This window comes from Thamnophis sirtalis, unplaced genomic scaffold (genome assembly GCF_051295495.1).
Source record: "Thamnophis sirtalis isolate CommonGarterSnake01/CBP01778 unplaced genomic scaffold, rThaSir2_p1.2 scaffold_3, whole genome shotgun sequence".
Lineage (NCBI taxonomy): Eukaryota > Metazoa > Chordata > Lepidosauria > Squamata > Natricidae > Thamnophis > Thamnophis sirtalis.
Window position 1 is genome coordinate 118,216,563 of NW_028261383.1, and position 25,505 is coordinate 118,242,067.

At 41.7% G+C, this 25,505-nt stretch overlaps 1 protein-coding gene across 1 annotated transcript in view; it reads left to right on the forward strand.

Moving 5' to 3' along the window:
* Positions 1-1,978: 1,978 nt before the first annotated feature.
* Positions 1,979-25,505, forward strand: part of LOC106537928 (heparan sulfate glucosamine 3-O-sulfotransferase 3A1) — a 90,216-nt gene continuing 66,689 nt past the window's right edge. The window contains 2 exon segments of the mRNA XM_087709817.1: positions 1,979-3,156; positions 3,159-3,324. Of these exon segments, the coding sequence (XP_087565943.1) occupies positions 2,928-3,156; positions 3,159-3,324 (395 nt within the window). The 5' untranslated portion in view covers positions 1,979-2,927.

A 25,505-nucleotide genomic window follows, 5' to 3' on the forward strand; every position in this document is an offset into this window, starting at 1 on the left:
GCTACTCTGTTGCAGAGATTAAGAATGAAATCCTGGTATGTGCAGGGAATCTACAATGAACTACTTTATGAAAATATCATGATATTATATTGTATGTGCATATATATATATATATATATATATATATATATATATATATATATATATATATATATATATATATGAGAGCTAAATAGCTTGAAATAGATCTATACTAGTCTCCCTTTATTTATTTATCAGCACAAATAAAAAAACACAAATATAACAAAGGCAACAGTAAAAATATTGGGTTTCTGTCGTGATGGACTCTTGTGACGAGCCGATAGACAGATGATGGAAGCAGTTAGCTTCCTCCCATAATTGGGGCTTACCAGGGGTTGTAAAAAATCTAATAGATATATATATATATACACACACACATACATACATACATACATACATACATAAACATACACACACACACATGCAATATCATATCATATATATATGATATGATATTGATATATTGATATTGATATGATATTAGCTGATAAGGAGGAGACCTGTGGCTTGATGGCTAAGACGTTTGCCTAAGATGCAATACAGCACAGGTTCGAATCCCAGTAAGGGTATGGCTAGCTGATGAGAGCTAAATAGCTTGAAATGGATCTATACTAGTCTCCCTTTATTTATTTATCAGCACAAATAAAAACACACACACACACACACACACACACACACACACACACACACACACACACACATATATATATATATATATATATATATATATATATATATATATATATATATATATAATCTATGAATATGTATAGATTCACTTAAGGATTTTTAACCACAACAAAAGGATTCTGCTACATTTTACTTGCAAAATTTTATTTTCATCTTGAAGAACAACACTGCTTTGGAGGAAAATGTGTGAGATGTTTTGTGTCACTGTTTACACAAGCATCTGCTTCCATCTGCAGTGCAAACTGTGTTGAAGTGCCCGTTGCTATTTTGTCTTTCTGGCTGGGCTGTTCTATGATAGCCCTTTAGCTAAGATGCCAAAAGCTTTCCCTGTTGACTTACCAGCATCTGGTACCCTACAAAATGTTAAAGAGACAGGACTCCTGCCTGGAAGTATAATCCTAACCTGGAAAAATATTATTATTATTTTTTTTAAAAAAAAATCTTTCTAGACGTTGTGGGCATAGTTTTGATTCTAAATATTTGTGGTTACTTTACTGTGGAAATGTGTTGTACCCTTTGTTTAAATATTTCTGTTGGCTGTGTCCATTTCTCACTGGTTTTATTTTTCTTTCTTTCAAGGCGGTAGACTTTAATTTCTCTTGACTATCCATATAGTCCCCACAAATGGCCAACATTAAAGGAGGATCTTTATTAGATGTGTGTAGATCAGGGTAATTTTAATAAGATTGCATTCCTGTCTGGCAAGCTGGGAGCGAAGAATTCTCTTCCCAGCAACCACCAGAAGTAAAAATTCATCACTGCATTTAGTCAACCTCAAAGAGGGTTCCATGCACACGAGTCTACTGGGCATCCCCCCGCCCACACAGAGGCTTTGCTTCCCCTCCACCTTTTCTAAACAGTTTCGGTATCAGACTCAGAGCCAGCTTTATTCCAAGCCGTCACCCACACCGCTTCCCATCTATGAAATCGGATTCACCCTCAAAGATGCGGGGCGCCCAGATGTGTGCCTATCCCGGCATACATCTGAGCAAGTTTTTTGTTTTGGTGAGACTGCACAAGAAGATCCAGAAATCTTCACAGAAGCTACATTCAACCGTAACGAAACCTCCCTTCGTTCTGAACAGCAAAAGCAAAAACTCCGGAACCTGGCGAAGGGGCGTGTTCTTATTAGTTCTGGCCCCGCCTCCATGCCGAATCCCCTCAGAAAGGGAGACCCGCCTCTCTGTCTCTTTTCTCAAGCTCTTATTGGTTTCCGGGCACGTCGTTAAACAGCCCGGGGGGTGCGTGGGGGGGGGGTGTTTGCCATTCGGAGAAGTTTGAGCTACAATCGAGAAGCTCCACGTGTGGCAGCTGCCAGAGCAGCCGGGAAGAGAGAATCCCGCAAGGAAGGTGACAGACGAACGCTCGCGAAGGACTTTCCGCCAGGCTGCCACGGCGTTCGCGCCAGGTGAGGACCTCTTTCCAACCGTACCCCTGGGCGGAGAAACCTCTTCCTGGAACCGACCGCCGTCGAGTCTTTCCATCTGGTTCTTCCTCCCACAGAAATCCAGAAAACTCCGCCGGCACTGGTCCTGGAGACAGAGTCCCAAACCTGTGCTCAGTCCCACATCCCAAGCTTGGACTGGCCTTCAAGTATGCGGAGATCGTCCCGGCAGCCCAGATCTCCGCCTAGCTAGCCCGGAGAAGGGAGGGGATGTCTCAGCTGAAGACCCTCGCCCGGGTAGCGAAGTGCGTTCCGCCGGCTTCTCCGGATCCAGCGGCTTCTTAACTTCCCGGGTTCTCCTCCGTCTGGCTGCGATTTCAGTAGGGCAGAAGAGCAGTTTGGAAGGCGGCCGCCGATTTTTACCACCTATTAGATGCGCTGCTTCTTGGCTTAGCTTGGCTTAGTTTCCAGGCGGCCAACTCGACTGGCTGCCGAGACCTTCCCACCGTCCCCAGGAGCCGGGGGCGCGATGCTCCCGTCGCTGCCGGGCCCTTGCTTTAATCCCCCAAAGGCAGCCTTCTCCTTTCCTTCCCTTCCCTTCGGCCCTTTTTACGCCGCTGGAGCAGAAGGCTTCCCGCTAGCGCGCGGGAATGAGGCGCCTGTGAACCCCACTTCCCGTAGGAGGAGGGGGGCGACCACAGCTCTCCTTCGCCATCCTTAAAGGCGGCGGGTCCGGCTCCAGATCGCCCGTCCATGGGGCTGTCCGCTCCCCGCCGAGTGCCAAGCGGCTGAGAGGAGGGGGCGATGGCCCCTGCGCGGGGGGCCGCCTAGCATGGCCCGGGGAGGGACGCCCCCCGCCTCCTCGCCTGGCCCCGAACCCCTGCCCCGCCGCGCCTTGCGGAAGCTGCTGCTGGTCCTGGGCTCCGTGCTGATGTCGCTCTACGCCAGCTACTGCTTAGCGGGGGCAGCGCGCGTCCTCACCCGGGACCCGGCCCCGATTCCCGTCGCGCAGGGCGAAGAGACGCCCGGCACGCCCCGGGATCCCTTGCTACAAGCCCAGCCGGGGGAGAAGGCAACAAGCGGCTGCCGCAAGCGGTGATCATCGGCGTGAAGAAGGGCGGCACCCGGGCGCTGCTCGAGTTTCTGCGGGTGCATCCGGATGTGAGGGCGGCGGGCGCCGAGCCGCACTTCTTCGATCGCAACTACGGCCGGGGACTCGCCTGGTACCGGTATGTATGTGGCTCCGCTGCTCTCGAACGGCGCCAGCAAGGCAGGGCTCCAGCCTCCTTGGGTGTGTCAGGCGCGGCACGAAGAGAGGCCGGGAGCCCCTTCCTCCCCCTACCCGGGTGGGTCGGGGAGCTGGGAAAACTCGCTGGGAAACCAGTGGGCTCCCTTTTTTTGCACGTCTGAGTTTCCCAGATCTAAATTTAAAGCTTCGTTGACAGCCAGCCTCCCGCATCCAGTAGAGAGAAGAAGCAGCCAGCATACACATCTGGGAGGAATACTTTACAACTCAAATTTATATCCGGACTAAACTTGCACACCTTGGTATTTGTTGGCTTCTTGGGATGCGAAACCAAGCAGGGGGCCGAGGGGGAAGTGTTGGAAGTGCGGTTGTTTCTGAGCATGTGCAAAGCATCTTTGGTCTCACTCAGAATCTTAGGTATGTTTTCCTGGATTGAAATAAGCTTGGTATTCAGGGAGAAAAGGGCACCTGGATCTTTAAATATCTTAGGTTTATGTATGTGTCTTTGGGACTCTTATTGGGTGTATTTTCAAGTAATCCAATAGAAATCTGTCTCTTAAAACTGGGTCCTAGCAAGTCCCACTCCCTCCTATTTTGCATATTTATCACCTCCTTTTTCCTTGTAGGGTTATTAAATCTGTAATCCTTCCTTTCCTATAGTCCAAGGCAGCCTCTGCATTGGGAAGATCTCTTATCCACTTGGATATGAAGTGGATAAGAAATCATCCCAATTATCAAGATCCAGTTGAGGACCTTGATTTCTAACAACCCCCCAACCCCTCCCCCCATGTAAAACTTAATTAATTCTTCCCTTAAGTTCAACTCCCTCCAGTCCAGTTCTCTTTGTTCTTTTGTCTTCTGTCCCCTAAGCAGTAACCCTCTCCTACCACTGTAATGATCTGGCACCCATTCTTAAACTCACCTATGTTTTTCTATCTAGCCAGCTCCTTTATAAAAATATTAGAAGAGGAAATTTTTTGCAACATTTACCCCAAACCTCTCATTTCAAGCCTGCTATTCAGTCCATGATATTCTACAGGAAGAGAAAGAAGCTGCAGGCAGTATTTATTTTACTTTATTGAATGAATTAGGCAAGAGTATATTTAGAACTTTGTTTCTCCAATCTGTAATACCACCCTCATACTTGTCTGTGAACTCTTCAATTTAGGGCTCTTAGTTCATTGTTGCGTCCAGCATGGCATTCCCTACATGGGGAAAGGGAGGGAGGGAGGGAGGGAGGGAGGGAGGGAGGGAGGGAGGGAGGGAGGGAGGGAGGGAGAGAGAGAGAGAGAGAGAGAGAGAGAGAGAGAGAGAGAGAGAGAGAGAGAGAGAGAGAGAGAGACTGACTCCACATATCTTTCAAAACCATTGCTTGAAATTAGGGTTACCAAACCTGGGCTGTGAAAATCTGACCTTGAGATGGCATTAAAGAGAGATGGGGCCTTTTTATATATATCTTTATTGCTCTTTACTGGAGATTTGGGTTTTTGGGCCCCAGAGCTAATAAAAAAAGCCCATGGCTTCATAAATTCCTTGTGTAAAGTCATTGATCTGCTCTAAGTCCTGCTCTAGCACTTTTCATTTTATTGTAGCAGCTGCTTGTTTTACACACAATTTTACACCCTTTGCATCTATTTGGAAATGAAACAAACTTTATAGATTCCAATATAAGTTTTACCAGTTGAAGTGGTCCAACTGGTTTCAGATTGCCAGCTTGGCTCTTTCACCTACTCTGATCCTCTTGTATAAATACTGCAGACAAATTAAATTGATCCACAGACTTGTCCATTCCAGTAAATAAATCCTTAAGTAAACTACATTCCTTCCATGAATCTACTTTCCCCACCCCGGCCAGCCATCAACCCTCTTCAAATCTGACCTTTTTCAGGCTCAGCATTGGAAATAACCTTGCATGGCATCTGTCCTAAAGTGCCTTCACCCTTATCTTCAGAAGTAAAGAGTGTATGAGCATGAACAACAAAAAGAATCAATCAAGGTCTCCATTTGGATGAGGAGGGAACAGACAGAAAAAGAAATAGGTACTTAACAAAATTTCAGAGCAGGAAGTTTTCACTAACAGTACAATGAGTGCCTGTATGAAATGGCTTAGCACTCCAAGAGGAGATAGAAGAGAGAGGCTTTAAATCTGCATGTGTATTCTAAATCAACCAATGTTTGTCCATATATCTTTACATTTGAGAAGCAGGCACTATAGAAATCTGACTTTACAGCAATAATATACAGACTATATAAAGGTGAAACTCAAAAAAATAGAATATCGTGCAAAAGTTCATTAATTTCAGTAATGCAACTTAAAAGGTGAAACTAATATATGAGCTAAGACTCATTACATGCAAAGCAAGATAGTTCAAGCCTTGATTTGTCATAATTGTGATAATTATGGCGTACAGCTCATGAAAACCCCAAATCCACCATCTCAGAAAATTAGAACATTACATGCAATCAATAAAACAAGGATTGTACATAGAACAATATCAGACCTCTGAAAAGTATAAGCATGCATATGTACTCAGTACTTGGTTTGGGCCCCTTTTGCAGCAATTACTGCCTCAATGCTGCATGACATGGAAGCTATCAGCCTGTGGCACTGCTGAGGTGTTATGGAAGACAAGGATGCTTCAATAGTGGCCTTCAGCTCTTCTGCATTGTTCGGTCTCATGTCTCTCATCTTTCTCTTGGCAATGCCCCATAGATTCTCTATGGGGTTCAGGTCAGGTGAGTTTGCTGGCCAATCAAGCACAGTAATCCCACAGTCATTGAACCAGGTTTTGGTGCTTTTGGCAAAAGTTGCTCTCATCAGAAAAGAGGACTTTGGACCACTGAGCAACAGGACTTTGGACTACTGTGCTTCATTAAGACCAGGGTCATCACAGCCATCTACCAGGAGATTTTGGAGCACTTCATGCTTCCTTCCACAGACGAGCTTTATGGGGGTGCTGACTTCATTTTCCAGCTGCCCACACTGCCAAAAGTCTTAGCTCATATATTAGTTTCACCTTTTAAGTTGCATTACTGAAATAAATGAACTTTTGCACGATATTCTAATTTTTTCAGTTTCACCTGTACATATCCCACAAATTACCCATAGTTTGCTCAATTAGACCAATTTTATGAATCATGCACTCAGCTAAAATGTGATTTGTATTTCATGAGACTTTTTTGTGTAAATACAGCCAGTGTCCTCTACAAGAAAGATACTGTTAGTGACTGACTCCTTCCTTCCTTCCTTTCTTCCTTCCTTCCTTCCTTCCTTCCTTCCTTCCTTCCTTCCTTCCTTCCTTCCTTCCTTCCTTCCTTCCTTCCTTCTTTCCTTCCTTCCTCCCTCCCTCCCTCCCTCCCTTCCCATTAACAGAATAGCAAAATTTTATATATATGACTTTTATTTATGCATGACTTTTACTCCTACATTTAAAAATTCAAAGTTAGGAATGGTAAGTGTAAAAAACCCTGGTTTATGCTTTCAAGTATATGTGCCTGATATCCCACCTCTCCGGAGCTTTGGACAACATTTGGACAGATGGTAAGAAATTAGTGCAATTAAATGCCTTTCCTCTTCTGTAAATATTTCAGCTATTCGGTGAAATATACTGAAGAGTACTGCAGAAAATGTCTGCTACTTCCCAAACTAACTTTCTAAAAATCGTAAAGCCCAGTTTAGAAAATTTCATTCAAATTAGTAAAATTTAAATGAATCATTTGTCTCAGTAAAAACCAAACACTGTTAACTTTCCTTGGGTTGGGACATATGGTTTTCAATCAATAATTGATAATTGAGTCAGATGTTCATTTTACAAAGAGCCAGATGTCTTAAGAGCCTAGGAAACTGTTTTATAGTCTGGTTATTGGTCTAGTTAGCTCAGTTCCAGCTCCTCTACATTAACTAAAAGGAGTTCAGATATCAGTATTTCCTAGCCTTCTATGGAAATGTCTGTCCCTTTCCCCCCCTCTCTCTCACTCTCTCTGTGTGTGAAACCTTGGAATTCAAGTGTGTAAAAGACTTGCTTTATCACTGTTCAATAGTTCTTTATTTCAATTTCTATTCATTCAAGTGCCAATATTTTTTGCCTGAATAAAAGTATTATAATTGGGAATAGGTGTTTGTAGGCTACAATTGTAGAAGGGTTGCAGTCCCATTGGGAAAAAGAAGATGGATAGCCCTGTCTCCATCTTTCATTTCTCATTAAGATTGTTCAGACCAAACTTCTCTCTGTACTCTGAAGCAGCAACTTATGAGCACTCCCTTCCACTTTAATCCACAGTTTGTCCTCGTAGATATCCACATTGTGCTCTGTGTTCCTGTGTTCCCAGAGGTGTGTTAGTTTTCAGGTGCTTCCCTGCAGCTGAACTGATCCATGTCTGACTCCATCTCCTGAGCTGCAAAGACAGTTTGTAATGTTAATTACTAGAGTGGCAGCAGGTGCTTTCTCATTGGTACATCCTCACTCCGTAACTCTTCCTGCTCTGGGCTAAAGTCAAGGCACCGTGTTGTTTGCTATCACTTTGGTAGGGCTGACTTTGTGTTCAAGAAAATACAATGCAGGTTTAAGGCTGCAGTCCACTTTTACACTGATCTGTTAATCATCTGGCAAAAGCCATAGTTGGATCATGGAAAATACAATCATAGAATTATGGAGCTTGAAGGGACTACAAAGCCACTCCAATCCTCTGCAACTTGGAGAAAAAAAGGTTAATCCATCTAGGAAGGGTGGCCTAGGTAGATACTCCCAGTGTTGTGCTAACATTACTGTCACAATGTCTTTCCTTTTATTAACATAAATCTGGATAACTGCAACTTATGGCCATTATTTCTGTGCATTGTGTAGCATAGACACTGACAAGGTAAAGGTTTATAGGGATGATCTGTAGGTGTCCTAAACTTGTTGTGTGTCTGTGTGTTGAAAAGATTCTTGTCATAAATGTCTATCTGCCTTGTACTTTCTAAAAATTACTTGTTGGAAAAGCTGGCATATGCCAGGATGGTATGACATAATGTGGTACAGAACAGTTAACAGCCTTGCTGATAGAGAGTCGTAGTCTCAACTTTTGGGAGTTCTAATTTCCACACATCTGGGTGACTCTAGGCTAGAGCAGACTGCTATAGTGTCTAGGTTAAGTGGACAGAACAGTTAACAGCCTTGATGATAGAAAGTTGCAGTCTCAACTTTTGGGAGTTCTAGTTTCAACACATCTGGGTGGTTCTAGGCTGGAGAAGACTGGTATAGTGTCTAGGTTAACTGGACTTGCCTGGGAATGGACATACATATTTTCCATCCATATTTCGAAGGTAAAGGATAATGTAAACTAGGCATCTGTTAATGCTGAGCTAAAAGAGAATGCTTTGAATCAATATTTTGATAGCATTTGAAAATGTCTTCCCCCCAGGGTTTTTCTTAAACAGGCACAAGTGATTTGAATACTACTTTAAAAAAAATTACTAACAGCATGAGAGCTTGATTAATTTGCCTTGTTCTCAGGAACATCACCATGCAGCTTAAACATATTACCTGCAAATTATTAGACTGCTTTCCTGATCCCTGATAATTGATTCAAAACACTGTGATTAAATGAAATCTTAGAGACACCAAGAACTTGTCAGAACTTTGACTTATGGTGACTAAGCAACTGGTTGGAGTTTATCACTTGGGCTTCTCCTATAAGAGGCAGTGGCTAAACAAACCATGGAAGTACTTTCCATGGTTTGTTTAACCTCTTCTAGCTTGTTCTTCTCCTAACAAGCTTGTTTGTTAGGAAGTAACACTATAGTCTTTCTGCTTTTGATGGCATGTTAAACAAACCGCAGAAGGAGCTTCTTGGGAGAAGCCAAGTGGAAACAATGGAGTTGTTCACAGCAGGCGGAAATGTTGGCTTAGTATCATATGTGAATGCAGCCAATACTGAATAATGCCAAGTAGCCTGGATGTATATTCACTCACTCTCCCATCACCTGCACAGAATTATCCTTTATAGTGTTTTGTGGAATTGTATGAACATCATGTTTTCTTGCTTTTGTTTTTGAACGATTTGGGGAAAGATTTGGAAAACTGCCTCCCTCTCCAACAGCTGATATATTTGTTGCGCTATGATCGGTCTCACATACCATGGTAAGTCATAAGGTAGTTGATTTGATATTGGCTTAGTGTAGTGTATGAATGCAGCTAATGAAAATATGTTCAACAAACCATGGTTAAGCAATTCACAATTCATTTTGAGCCAGTCACAGTGAGTAAACTCCTAGTTTACCATTTATCATGTAATATAAACTCATACAATTATGTTTATTAATGCAGTAATCCTTTAATTAAAGATATCACTGTGTCATGGTGTAAACCAAGTTCAGCAAATGCATTCATTCTGATATAGCCTATTTCGATAAAATGCTTAAAGCCAGTTTGATTCACAGGTTCACAATGGTGGGTTTCCTAGAGCAGATCAAGGGTTACTTTGGAACTGAAGCCATAATACTGGCTGCAGATTTAAATCCATGTTCTGCTTGGGAGAGAAAGTGACGAATTCTAGGAAAAACGTACTCGTGCTTTTAGTGTTTCTGGAGATATTATTGACCATATCTCTATCACTGTCTACACTGGAATTGCCAGCAAACTGATTACAGAATGTGCAATTGTTCACGTCCCAATTTGCTGCTTTGATTCCACTTCACACCAGGTACATGACCAACAGCAACCTTAGTACTCCCATTCCCAGAGTACAGAAGCATCTCTGCATGCTATTCATGCCTCTTGTTTCATTTTTAGCAAAACATTAATACTGGATAGGCCAGCCCATAAGTTCTAAGATCCATGTGGCTCAGCATAAAGCATACCTGGGCAAGTTACCCACATAGACCATTGATGAAAATGTTGTTTTTTTGACAAGAAACCATGGACTTGCAAAACTGTCATAACTGCCCCTGACAAAAGCAATCCCTGATGGTTCTCTGCACTCAGAATGGAAGTGTAGAACTTTGAGTCCACCGAGGAAGAATATTCCCAATTTTTATTAACAAATCACACTGGGGAGAAAAGAGTGACTGTTCCCAAATCTTCAGCATACTTTGCAAAGTCCAAAGAGCAGGACTCTAATTACTGCACCACATTAGCAGATGAGAAGTAGAAACATCCTAGGACTTTCATCTCTTACCTTCCCCAATACATAGCCATGGAAGCCAGGGGCTAGCAAAGGAGCCCTAACTGGAAGGGAGAGCTTTATGTTTTACATGCATGGACCTTTGACCTATGCTAGGAAAGGAGACAATACTCAACTTTCTGGGCATACAAAAATATAAACATTCTCTCACTGACGCTATACAATATCCAAGTAGTTCTACAGGGAACAATGCAGAAACGGTAGCCATTGTTGTTTTCAATTTCTAATCTATTCTACACTTCTGGGATTATCTGATGGTTTTGTTTGTTTTTGAGATAAACCATGATCATCTAAATGCTTCCACCTGCTGCAACCTGTGACCCCCCACTTAGATCTACTTACACGGACCAAGTGTGCCCTGACTAGTAGTCCATGTGCCCATTCCAAGATCCACTTTGTGGCACTGAAAATTGGAATATATGTGTCTTGGACTAGTTGTAGATCAATTGCATTATTCCTGTGAACATTGGAAAAGAAAGCAATACAGTATGTCATTCTACTTCAGCCCTTCCTCCCCATCAGATTATCCCATCATAGTCATGAGATGGGCCTCCTTTCTGGCCTACATAGAAAACAGACAACATGGGGCCTAAGTCAATGGAAGAACAGTCTGTGAATGGAACGGACAACAAGGATAAAAGAGCAGGAGGTAACAGTAGTGCACACGTGCAATTGGTTATCATGGAGTGGAAGGCCAAAAGAATTGGGCCAATGTTAAGGTCTCAATCCCCCATTACAAGACATGGAGAAAGCATGGCTACATACAGTGGTGAGATTCTAAAATATTAGCAACCGGTTCTCTGCCTGGTTTCTGGGTGAGCGTGGCCTACTTGGCGTCCTGCACCACTAGCCCCAGAGGCTTCCCCGGGCCTCCAGGAGGACAAAAACAGCCACCTCCAGGCTCCAGAGGCCCTCCGGAAGCTGGAAACAAGCCTGTTTTGGGACTTCTGGAAGGCCTGGTTTTTGCCCTTCCAGAACCTGCGCACGGCCCCTGCATTTACCTGGCATACAAAATGTGTTGTGTGGAGACTCCTGGGAAGGGAGGGAGGTCCAAATCAGTACAAACCAGCTGAATCCCACCACTGACTACATAACTAAAATAGATGGAAAATATTTATTTTGGACAGGTCTTCCTCAAGTTCCACCTCAAAGTCTTTCCAATTCTTTCTTTCTTTTTTTAAATCTGAGCCCCGCTCTGCAATTCCACTGGTATAGTGAGCCTCTACTTCTTCTGAATAGGACTGTTCTTCCATTTTTTTGCAGCTGGGATACCAGCAAGTCTGTAGTTGTGACCAATTGAGTCATTGATTTAAACAAACCACTTTTCAGAATGGGAGAGTTTTAAAATTTTTAATAAGGCTTGGATATAAAAGTTACCTGAAAAGATAGCTTTAATCAAGTCCAATCAAATATTTTTAATGGGCTTCATTTTTCATTCCCCAGGAAAGAAAAAGAAGAAGCCACAATGAGGAAATAAACATGAAAGCTATAGGGCAATTGCCTTATTTGCAATTTGCAGATGCTGCTCCCACGTGCTTCTGTCATTTGAAGTTAATAAAGTTGTGTCCTCTGGCAAGTTAATATGAAAATAGCTTGTTGGCTCAGCAAGCAATTTGTCTTTGTTGCATGGCAAAAAATGTTTTGTTTCCCGTCCAGCACAAAGGAGTAAAACAAAAGGGCTCCTGAGCTGGGATCAGTGTATATTTAGCAATGAAAGTTCCATGTTATCATCAGAAATCTTTTCCATTAGAAGGTCAGGACAGGAATGTTAAGGTTGCAGTTGTAGGGTTACTAGCTGTGGGAATCAAACTTGGTGGAATGCATGTCCAAGTGAAAATGGGCAACAATTTTTCCCCATAGAAATATATCCAATTTGCATCTACCAAATAATAGGTCAACCAAAAACATGTGAATGCTGAAACTCATTTGCCCCCAGATTTCTTCATGTTTCATTGATATATAAAATAATTTGAATATTGAAAAAAGGTCCTACAAGAACTAGAGTAATTATATTAAAATATTCATACAAACTCATTACATTATATGGAAAACTCAGTGAAGTGTGGATTAGGAAAAATGTGTGCAAAGATGTATACGAATGTCCTTCTCCAATACCAATGTGAAAATGGAGCCCAAACTAGATTTTAGAAATTGGGCAACATTTGGGGAAAGGTAAGAGAATGATAGTGAGCATACTAGCAAATAATCTAAATATTAATTTTGCTTTTTTTTACATTCAGTTTTTTCTAAACCTCTGTTATAGAATGTATAATGATGGAGGCAAGAATAAAATACATTATGGGGAGCACTATATCTTCTTTCTCTGAAGTTAGCACTTTTTGGGTCCAGTGGGACATCACAATTGGACTATTAAATTCAATGTGATTGCAGATATAATCACCTAGCTAATAGAAGGTTCCTGCAATGAAAAATGGGAGAAGATTGTATGAGTGGATGTCAATTTAAGTCCCTTTAATCCTACAGAGGCTGTGATATAGAGATGATTTTTAGAGAATATATTTTTTTTTATTCCTGAAACCTGAGCTTGTCTGTGGAACGGTATTTTCTTAACTGTGCAGTTATCCAATTTTACACGCTTTGAAAGATGATCAAAAAGGAAGCATTTAAAGTTCTGAGGCTTTTCACATGTATTTAAGTACTTTTTCCCCCTAGACTTGGAAAATAAACACCTGATTCTGGAGACACTGCATGGACATAATTTCTGGCAGCTATTCAGTGAAATCACTTATCTTCTGATCCTAAAGAAACATGGCATATATTCCATTGCCTTCAATGCAATATCTTAGAGAGGAAATAATTTTTGCATGCATTCCCAGAAATGTGCCAGTGTAAGAATGCAGAAGCCAATACACATTTAGCAAAAAAAATAATTTTTGAAGTTTTCATGATTTTTAGATAAATGGATTGATCTTGAAAAACATTTCAGTGTGTGGGCAGTTTCACTGTATCCATCGTACATTAAAGAGAAACTCAGACAATAACCCTTTTGTTAGAGTACACCTCCATTCTTCTTTTTCATAGGCTATTGAACTTATCTTGAGAGAAGATGTTGTGTAACAATGTGGTTTAATTTGTTACCAACACTACTACACATCAGGAATGTACATGTACTTCATATGTTCCTTTTCAGGTTGTACTACAAGAGGAACAAAATGTGAAGGCTGGCTTTTGGCTGCATTTGAAAGTGCATTGGGAAATGTATTTTTTCAAGAGCATTGGTTTATTGCTTAAACATTCATTTATTCATCGTTCAGGTTTCTTTTGGTCATGATCTTCTTTGTTGGCTGTTGGTACAAATAAATTGAGAACCAGTTAGGTCAAGGCACAGGCTAGAAAGCAAGAGGCTGTGAGTTCAAAGTTCCATGAAAGCCAGCAGGATGATTATGGGTCAATCACTCTCTCTCAGCCCTAGGAAGAAGACAGAGCAAACCACTTCTGTAAATCTTGCCATGAAAACTGTAATGACTCAGTCATGAAGTCACTGGAGTCAAGAATGGCTCATAGAGAAAATGGTAGGTTCTCTGATACCTGCAAAATTTGAATAAGTAGATAAGTTGGGAGACTACCAGTTCAGTGTGTGTTAATGTAAGATGGACATGCCATTTTCCTTAGTAAATTCTGGATTGACCCTAATGACTATAAAGAGGTAAAAAAAAAATCAAGAACCAGCCATGCATACATCAAAGCATTTGCTTAACAGAATTCATGAAAGAACTCAGAATTCTGATGCTGGGAAATTCTAGGCATACATCTGTATCTGTATTCTCAGTCATCCAGGTCATAGTTGTCCCTAAGGTGCTTTTTCAGGAGGCAAATGGACTTTCCAGGTTTTTTTTTTAAGACACTTTAGTTATCATCTAAGAAGCTTCTTTGATGAGAAGTGAAATGTCTTCAAAGAAAAATCAGAAAGTTCAGTTGCCTCTTGAAAAAACACCTTTGGGACAACTGTATCTTCAGTTAAACTGCAGACTTTGTAGAATGCCCATATGGAAAATGTAGCAATTGCTACCAACCTGGATCACTTTGAAAGGATTTAAACAAATCCAGAGTGAATATACATAAAGGTGGCCATCAGTTATATTGGCTATGTATTCTTTAATATCAGAGGCAGTATTCTCCACAGTATTACCATATTTTTGGGAGTATAAGATGCATCTTTTCCCTCAAAAAAAGACGCTGAAAATCTGGGTGCAGTTTATACACTGAATACAGCATTTTTTTGCCTCATGAAACCCCGCCCTTTTGCAAGAATGGCCATGTATAGCCTTTAGGAGACTTCCAGAGTGCTTTTGGGGGCTGGGGAGGGCAAAAATGAGCCTTTTTTGCCTCTGGCCCCCAGGAGCACTCTGGAAGTCTCCTAAAGGCTATGCATGCCCCTTTTTTGACATAAAGGGCCCATTTTCATGAAAACAGGCCATTTTTTGCTTATTTCTGCTCCCCTCAAGCCCCCAGGAGCACTCTACAAGCCTCCTAAAGGCTATGCCTGCCCTTTTTTTTTGACACAAAGGACCCATTTTTGCAAAATTGGGCTGTTTTGGGGAGGTCTGCAGAATGCAAAAACTTTTTTTAAAATTTGCCTCTTCAAAATCTTGGTGTGTCTTATACTCTGGTGCGCTTTATACTCTGAAAAATACTACAGAAGATAATCTGTAGAGATTATGAGCGGGAAAGCACTGCTGAACTCCTGTCCTGTTTACGAGCTTCTTATAGGGTTCATTCTGGCCATCTGGAGAACATAATAATTGATCATTCTTTTTTTTAAAGTAAAAAAAATATATTTTCTTTTTAAAATATCAACTAAAATATGGAGCACATCAGCATCAATTAAACTTATCAACCTACTTTTTAAAGATTCCCTCACTCTCAAAATAAAATTATTTCCTTTAAAAAAAAAAAGAAATGATATCTTGTGGACAATTGAGTTTCTGCATGCTCTTGAGTCGTACAGTATAGATGCATTCTATTCATTTAGAACTTTTTTTCATATAGATAGGCCTTTAATACACCGTGACTTTAGTTTTGACTTGGTCTGATGTTAAAAGAAGGTACCTGCAAGTAGATCATCCACATTTCCTCTCTGTTGTTGGTAGGAGGCAACATCACTCCAACATCAACATCTTTTTGGGGGATCTGGTTTAACACGTATACCTGTAAGCAAATATGCAGGGTATTTTTTAAAGTTTTAAATCAGGTTTAGCTACAGAGGTATATATTCAGACTGAGCTTTTTTTTTTTAATATAAAAAATTTACCCGAAATTCAACTTGATACTTATTGCAAATGGAACTTTATACTTATGATTTGGGGCAGGTGTTCATTCAGCAATAGACATGACAGATTCTATTCCCCTATTGGGAAAAAATATCTGTATTGATATACTAACTTAACATATTAAAAAGCAGATACAGTGCATTATTATTAGAGCCGAGGTGGCGCAGTGGTTAAATGCAGCACTGCAGGCTACTGCTAGATCAGCAGTTCAGCGGTTCAAATCTCACCGGCTCAGGGTTGACTCAGCCTTCCATCCTTCCGAGGTGGGTAAAATGAGGACCCAGATTGTTGGGGGCAATATGCTGACTCTCTGTAAACCGCTTAGAGGGGCCTGAAAGGCCTATGAAGCGGTATATAAGTCTACTGCTATTGCTATTGCTATTATTCATAAACGTGGCCACAGCATAGTTCTTGTGTATGGAGAGAGGGAGCAAGCACAGAGGGGCTTCTAAACAAAGGGGTGCCAGAATAAATTCTCTCTCAGATTAGAAAGGCTGTTCCACTGAGCCATCTGGATGCTTTTACTGCTTAGCTGAAGATCGTTTCACTCCATTATCAACTCTGGAGTTATTTGAATTCATAATGATGTCAGGTTATGGCAACTATATTCCTTGATTCAAACATGCCATAATGATGTCAGGTTATGGCAACTATATTCCTTGATTCTCAACATGCTACCACAATTGAGCCCAAGATTTCTGCTGCTAAGTGAGACCTATGTTAAGTGAATTTTGCCCCCTTTTACGCCCTTTCTTGCCACTGTGGTTAAGTGAATCGGTGCAGTTGTTAAGTTAGTGACATGATTGTTCAGTGAATCTGGTTTCCCCATTGACTTTACTCGTCAGGAGGTTGCAAAAGGGGATCACATGACCCTAGGACACTGCAACTGTCATAAATATGAGTCAGTTGCCAAGTGTCTTAATTTTAATCACATGTCCATGGGAATGCTGCAAGGTTGTAAGTGTGAAATACACTTTTTTCAATGCAATTGTTTTGAACAGTCACTAAATGAACTGTTGTATATCCAGGACTACCTGTATTCACTTTCATCTGTTCTTGAAGCTTGTATCTTTTTGGTAGATGTTTAGCGATTGTCTTCCAGTTTCCCAATGTAGCCACTATAGTAACATCAAACTGCAATAGCAGCTACTGGGAAGAATATCTGCTTACAAGATTACAATTACTTTACAATTTTACTTCCACAACTCAGAGAGGCTTTAAAATTCAAAGAGGAATAGCAGCTTAGTAACTGGAAATTTCAGTTCTATTTATACAGTACTCAATCTTCCTTTGTATAACAAAGTTTTATCTTTTGTTTCTGCAAATCAGAATGCTCATAAATAAATGCATTGGAAACATGGAGGGAGTAATTAGCATTTTGTTGCATGCTCCTTAGTTATGGGATAGGATTACTGTTACTAAACCATTGATGATAGCTCCCAAGGCTACATCGCAAGGTTGGATGACTATTTTTGCCATTTTCTTCATCTGATCAGATGAAAGACAAGAATGTGATAACTTGTTTTTTTCTGAGTGTTGGCTACATTTTGGGGTTCGCAACCTTAGATCAATTTCAAACTTCTTTGTCAAGGTTTTAGGGAGTGGCAACTAAGGTTCTCTGGAAGAAACCTGATTTATCAATATTTTTAAAGTCTCTTCTGCAATACATTTTGAGAATTGGAATTACAAAATGTGTTTTTTCCCCTTCTTCAAAGTCTAAAGCAATGTTTCCCAATGTGGGGCCCATACCCCACAGGGGAGCAATTTGATTTTTAATGGAGGCAATTTGAAACCTTGTTTAAACCAAGTTAATGACCTTCTAGGCTTCCTCCATGTGAGTAGAGTTCACTTTTTGGGTAAAGTGAGAATTATTTATTTATTTATTTATTTATTTCATTTATAGGCCGCCCTTTTCCCTGAGGGGACTCAGGGCGGCTTACAATTCGTGGGAAGGAGTGCAAGACAAAACATAAAATATGTGAATAAAATAAAATAAAACAGTAAAACACAACATTCATTCAGCATTGGGGTGGGGCGGATTAGGATCTTATCCCCAGGCCTGACGGGATAGCCAGATCTTAAGGGCTGTGCGGAAGGTCTGGATGGTGGTGAGGGTACGAATCTCCATGGGGAGATCATTCCAAAGGGTCGGAGCTGCTACTGAGAAGGCTCTCCTCCGCGTGGTCGCCAGTCGGCACTGACTGGCGGATGGAATTCGGAGGAGGCCCAATCTGTGCGATCTGATGGGACGGAGGGAGGTAATCGGCAGAAGGCGGTCTCTCAAGTACTCAGATCCACTACCATGGAGGGCTTTATAGGTGGTAAGTAGCACCTTGAAGCGCACCCGGAGATCAACAGGTAGCCAGCGCAGCTCGCGGAGGATAGGTGTTATGTGGGCGAACCGTGGTGCGCCCACAATCACTCGCGCGGCCGCATTCTGGACTAGCTGAAGTCGCCGGATGCTCTTCAAGGGCAGCCCCATGTAGAGCACATTGCAGTATTCCAGCCTAGAGATCACAAGGGCTCGTGTGTCTGTTGTGAGGGCCTCCCGATTCAGGTAGGGCCGCAACTGGTGCACCAGGCGAACCTGGGCAAATGCCCCCCTGGTCACAGCTGACAAATGATGGTCGAAGGTCAGCTGTGGGTCCAGGAGGACTCCCAAGTTGGGAACCCTGTCTGAGGGGTGTAAAATTTGACCCCCCAGCCTGAGTGATGGAACGTTGGCCAAATTATTGGGAGGGAAACACAACAGCCACTCGGTCTTGTCTGGGTTGAGTACCAGTTTGTTAGCTCTCATCCAGTTCTTAACGGCCTCAAGACCCCGGTTCATTACGTCCACCGCTTCATTGAGTTGGCACGGGGCGGACAGATACAACTGTGTGTCATCCGCGTATTGATGGTTTTTTATCCCGTGCCTCCGAATGATCTTGCCCAGTGGTTTCATGTATATGTTAAATAGTAGGGGGGATAAGACTGAGCCCTGCGGCACCCCATACGTTAGGGGCCTCGGGGACGATCTCTGCCCCCCAACCAACACCGACTGCGACCTGTCCGAGAGGTAGGAGGAGAACCACTGTAAAACAGTGCCTCCCACTCCCACCTCCCGCAGTCGTCGCAGAAGGATACCATGGTCGATGGTATCGAAAGCCGCTGAGAGGTCAAGGAGAACCAGGATGGACGCATGGCCTCCATCCCTGGCTCTCCAGAGATCATCGGTCAATGCGACCAAAGCGGTTTCTGTGCTGTAACCAGGTCTGAAGCCGGACTGGAAGGGGTCAAGGTAACTAGCTTCCTCCAAGGACCGTTGAAGCTGGAAGGCCACCACCTTCTCAACAACCTTCCCAACAAAGGGGAGGTTGGAGACTGGACGGTAGTTGTTAAGAACGGCTGGATCCAAGGATGGTTTCTTCAGGAGGGGTCTCACCACCGCCGCTTTAAGTGCGGCGGGGAAGTGCCCCTCCCGAAGGGAGGCGGTAACGACCGCCTGGATCCAGCCTCGTGTCACCTCACTGCTGTTGGCAACCAGCCAGGAGGGACACGGGTCCAGTATGCAGGTGGAGGCACTCACAGCTCGTATAGCCTTGTCCACATCCCCTGAGGCAACATCCTGGAACTCAACCCAGAGATGGTCTGCCAAGTTATCCCCCTGTGACTCGGCTGGATTATATGTCGTACACGGTGGCATCAGGATTTTAGAGATGCTTAGGTGGGGCATGGCCAAGAAAAGGTTGGGAACCACTGGTCTAAAGGTAAAGGTTCCCCTCACATATGTGCTAGTCATTCCCGACTCTATGGGGTGGTGCACATCTCCATTTCAAAGCCAAAGAGCCAGCACTGTTCGAAGACATCTCTCGGGTCACATGGCTGGCATGACTAAACACCAAAGGTGTATGGAACACTGTTATGGTCCCTATTTTTGTACTTGCCTTTTTATGTGCTTTTGAACTGCTAGGTTGGCAGAAGCTGTGACAAGTAACAGGCGCTCACTCCATTACGTGGTGCTAGGGATTCGAATCACTGAGCTGCCAACCTTCTGATCCACCCTGTCCCTTACCACTGGTCTAAAGGCTGTTATATTCATAGTAGTTAGATCTTTGTAATAGTACAAAGGAAAGGATATTTCCAAATTATAACTTGGAGATCAACCCCTATTTTATTTGGTATATTTGGTATATTTCCTAGGATGATGATGATGATGATGATGATGATGATGATGATGATGGTGATGATTATGCCTGCTCCCTCCAATTGCCTCTTGGCAGCAATTCCAATTACATAGTTAAAACAGTTAAAAACATAACATAAAATGTGGCAGCCAATCCTAAAGAGAACTCTTAACAATAAAACACGATAGAAGCCTCACAAACATACTAACTGTGAACAGAGCCAGAAGGACCTTCTGGAACCCCAAGAAAGTAGAAAACTTATTTATCTTGGGGCACAAAATGTAGTTCCAGAGCTTTGTGTGGGAGCAGCTACAGGGAAGGTCTATTTCCTCTGTCATACAAGATGACAATGTTCAGTTGAAGGGACCTGAAGCATACCCACTCTGACAAAATAGAATGAGCTAAGCCAGCCTAAAGGTTTTGCTTATTGTGCGTGTCTCTTTCCCAACTTTCTGATAGTCAGCACAAAAGACCCCGTTTGTAATGAGGCTCAACACAATTAAACCAGACGAATGCGGTCTATGCATATTTATGCTAAAATATATTAGCAGAACCCAGTGTTAGGAATGTGCAATTAGAAGACAGCAGAGTCTTTAACATCAGCCTCTACTTCGCTTTTCCTTTTAATTAACAGAAGAAGACAACAGTGACCCCTACAGTTTTAAGCAGATTATGAGTGATAGCTAGTACAGTAAAGAAAGATGAAAGAAAAGTTTTTTAAGGGGAAAAAAAACCCAGAAAGATCTCCAGGTTGCTTTTTCTATGGAAGATTATAGTAACACTGAGGCAAAGTCTAAGTAAATATGATTAAACTCTTTTCAGCAGCAACAACAGCAGCAAATCTGCCTGTTAGTCAGTTAAGGCCTCTCTTATTTGCTTATGGATCAGGATAAGAAATGCAACACATGTTGACTCAAGGGGAACAAAGTCTCTGGCAGGTCACTTACAAACACACTTCTTTAAATCCCCGACTTGTGATTTAGAAGCTGCAACACCTAGGAGGACAGTTCCTTATGTGGGTTGAATATTAGAGGGAATGTGGAAGCCTGCAGCAGTTTTCTTGGTTTCATGGCTGTGAGTTCCCAGGTTCACAAGGGAGTTGCCGGGAGGGAGAGGGAGAGGGGGACGGGAGCCATGCACAATGGTCTCATTGATTTAAAAATTGAACAAGTCTATTGAGCAGACAGAGTTCAGTAGCAGGTGAAGTCTTCCCCAATCCTTTCTGTGCACGTAATGTGACTTTGTACAAAACCTGGAGGGGGGAGAGAATGAGAAAATCTTATTCAGGTTGTGTTAAAGTGCATGAGAACAACACAGTACTCTGGTGGTGGCGGCGGGTAGAGAAATTGCCTCAATAAAGTATATTAAAGCAAAGGACTGTTTCAAAAGGAACTGCTTTGTTCCTGTTCCTTTGTTGAATCAGCCATGGAATGGTTGCTTACTAGAATTCCACGATCCTATCAGTCAAGCCATAATATCTATTTCGTATACAGGTATTTACATTTTGCCTTTCTTTTTTTTTTTAAGGCCGCCACTATTTATTAAAGGAACAAATTCTTCCAGCTTACAGGCAGTGTGAACAACTGAAAGATGGATCTTTGCACTGCTTCCATCTGAAACTCTGTGGGGGGTTAATGATTGCATTTGTTGGACCTGGGAATTTGCATTATAAATGCTAATTTGTCCACGAATAAAACTGGGATGGAAAGAATATGGAGAATGGTTGCAGGAATTGGGTATGTCTAGTCTAGGGAAAAGAAGGACTAGGGGGTTACATGATAGTAGGGCTCCTACAAAGAAGAGAGGGTCAACCTATTTTCCAAAGCACCAGAAGGCAAGACAAGAAGCAATAGTTGGAAACTAACCAAGGAGAGAAGCAACCTAGAACTAAAGAGAAATTTACTGACAGTGAGAACAATAAACCAGTGGAATAGCTTGCCTCTCAGAAGTTGTGGGTTTTCCATCCCTGGGAGCTTTTAAAAAGAGACTGGACAGCCATTTGAAATAGTTTAGAGTATCTTTTTGAGCAAGACGATTGGATTAGAAGATCTCCAAAGTTTCTTCTAACTCTGTTATTGTGTAATTTTGTTATTCTGAATGTAAACCAAAGGAAAATTTTTGGTTTCCTAAAAGGACTGGGAGGAAAGCCTATTCCAGCAGCTGGAGGCAGCTGTGGAATATTGCTTCCTGTGTGTGGCTCCCCATCCATGATACTTCATGCTCTTACTTATGTAGAAAATTGAGACGGGACTTAAATTTTTGGACCTTGTCATAGGTCACACATACAGCAGCTGACAGGACTTGGCAGCAGTCATATCCTGAAGACCATAATTATAGGCATTATGGTTTTGGATGAAACAATCATGTGAGATTGTACTTGACGTGCCACAGAAGGAAACGATAATGTGCATTGCATTATTAAGAAAGGGATGTTGGTTCATTGGCCTATGGATTGCACTGAGTGGAAAGGGGACTGTGTTGTCCACATTTAGTTGGAGTTGGAGTTTATTCAATTTGTAGGCCGCCCTATTCCCCGAAGGGACTCAGGGCGGCTGAACAAAAGCCAAGGGAGGGGAAATTACAAAAAGTAAGACAAAAACAATCAGACAATACGAACAACTTAAAAGCACAACAGACACAGCAAATTCGAGTAGGGGGATTTTATTTAATCTTAACACACAGGAAAGTCAATATGATGCTCTCAGGATGCTTTGCAGCAATTCCCATCAATGCTGCATAGTAGGATTGTGGGAATTATCATTCAGTCTGGTGAGACCAGACTGGTGTGACTGCCTTAAGGAATCTTTGAATGTTTATCATCATTTCATTACTCTCCTCATACTCTTGATAGAAATCTTACTTTTCATGCTCCAGATTCAGTTGAAATTCTGCATTCAGCCAGCTGTTGGATTTTCCACTCAGACTGACTCCCCCCCCCAACTTGGATAGGTGGATTTTTTATCAACTCATCCCCCCCCCCCCCGAGAATATAATTGGTTTCCCTTAAATGTATATGCTTAATATTTTAAATACTTGGTTTAATCCAAGAGGTGGTCTTATATTTTTCCTATTTGTATTATTTTTCCTTTCTTTCCATCTCTCTCTCTCTCCCTCTCTCTCTCTGTAAAATACAGATAGAAAATCTGTGTACATGGCTTCTTGTGCTTGATCTAAATATCTTTACATCCAGATATCCCTGCATAGAATTTGTTGGAAGCAGTTGCTGAATTCTCGCAAATGGTATTAGAAATGCTGCTTTCTCGCAACTGAGTTTATGCCAGTATCTTCCAGAAGAGGATCATCAGCCTATGCATGTAAGATATCTTCCTTCAGCCAGATGGTGAACTCTTCGCCAATAGCCCTGATTTCAAACCACAGCACCCTATAAAAGCAGCTGTCGGTTCCTTGATGAGCTTTTGAACTGTGACCTGCATTTGCAGGGGTCGGGCTTTTCACAGGCCGGCGGTTGAGATGGTAGCATCCTTCAAATCGGACTGTAACCAGGACTTGCTGCAGCTGCAAGGTAACTCTGGGAATGATTCTGAGACTGCTACATAATACATCTTTAGAAGTCATTTAATTAGTTTATGGCAGGAATGAAAGGAGGTCCCAGCCCAGATGAATGCGACATCTGGGAATAAAATGGAGAAGGTAACAGGAGGTCAGATTTCAGTAGAAAACATTTGTGTTCAGGGTTTGGGGGCCTTTGAATATTTGAGTGTCTTATCATGTATTTGCATACATACATACATACATACATACATACATACATACATACATACATACATACATACATACATAATATACAATATACAATATACAATATACAATATACAATATACAATATACAATATACAATATACAATATACAATATACAATATACAATATACAATATACAATATACAATATACAATATACAATATACAATATACAATATACAATATACAATATACAATATACAATATACAATATACAATATAATATAATAATGGTTTTTGTTATAGTACAGAAGAGGGTGAATCATTTTCTCTTATGATGTCAGAAATCTAATAATCTCTCCAATTTCAGATGAAAGCAAAAGTCACCTTTTTGTAATTGGAAACCTCAAGATATTTTAAATTGACTCTCGGATCACTGTTGGCTTTCAGCATCAACTCTCATTTTACACAAGACTAGTGTGAAAAAAAGATTGGATTGAAATTTAAGGTGTTCCTTACTTAACAAGCACTCATCAGCCATTCAAAGTTATGACAGTGTAGAACAAAGATACTTATGACCGGTCTTCATATTTACGACTGCTTCAGTATCCCTACAGTCACAAGGTTTGCCTTTTGCGACCTTGAGTGCTAACTTCCAACAAACAAAAGGAAGCTGACAGGAAATTGTAAATGATGACTATGTGATGTCCTTGCTTAATGAATATGGTAATTCGCTTAACGACCGTAACCAGGAGTGCCAGAACTGCTGTCATTAAGCAGCATGGTAATGTGTAGTTAGACTTTACTATTGCATTGCTTGAAATTCCAGTCCCAATTACCAGTGTTAAGTGTGAAGTCCTTCCTTTATTGCTAATTCCATATTGACTAACCATTTAGATAGTCAATATTGCACAAGCTACTGAGTCTTAATATATTGTTAGGTCACCCATCACTCACTCTTTTTGTTCTAGGTGGAGTAAACCTTCCTTGGCCAATAAAGGAAAGCTTTCTAGTTTGCTGATGTGTTTAGATATCTCAATAATCGAGATATGTGGCATCTTCTCCTTCATTTGACATTAGTTAACCCAGAATTATCATGGCTGACTCTTCTTCTCCTTTGCCTGTTTGTTTGTTTCCATATCATTTCTGACTCATATGAAAGGGGTCCCCTGAGGCCATTCGTATCTTTACAACTTGAAAAAACACATATGAACTTCTACATTTGAGAGGTGGCTGCCTTGCAGACATGGATCTATGTTAAAAGCCAAGAGCTTGGCTGGAAAATCCTGTTGAAAGGGGTGCTTATCATGTGAGAACAGGGCTTGGTTGAGTGGGATCTTAGTGACCCCCCCAGGGCTGTCATCTCTGTAGTAAGATTTTGGTATTTGTCATTCTGCCAGGTGAGTTTGAGTGCCATCTAGTGCTTATGCTTTTTTTTGGGGGGGGGGTAGATAAAAACCAAAAATTCAGCACACTGTAAATCCTGCTGGAGCTTACAAGTCATCTGAGATAAAAGGCAAAAACAAAACCCACTTTTGAATAAATAATGCTGGTGCTCTTAAATTATGAAGGTGTTATTTAGAGATAAATAAACCTCGGGGTAGTTTCTGCAGTTGCTTTATGTATTCAAAGTCTGTCTGGAATTAACTCACTGAGCATTTCAATTTTTTATTCTTTTGGAACTCTGCAATTGCATGGGGTTGTGTTGTTCAGAATAAGGAAGTTTCAGTTTTTCCTCCTCACGTGGTCTCCTTTCCAGAAACCTATATCCCAACATTACAACACACATACTGTATAAAACTCAGAATACTATCAGAATATGATACGCTTTGCAATCTGACCTA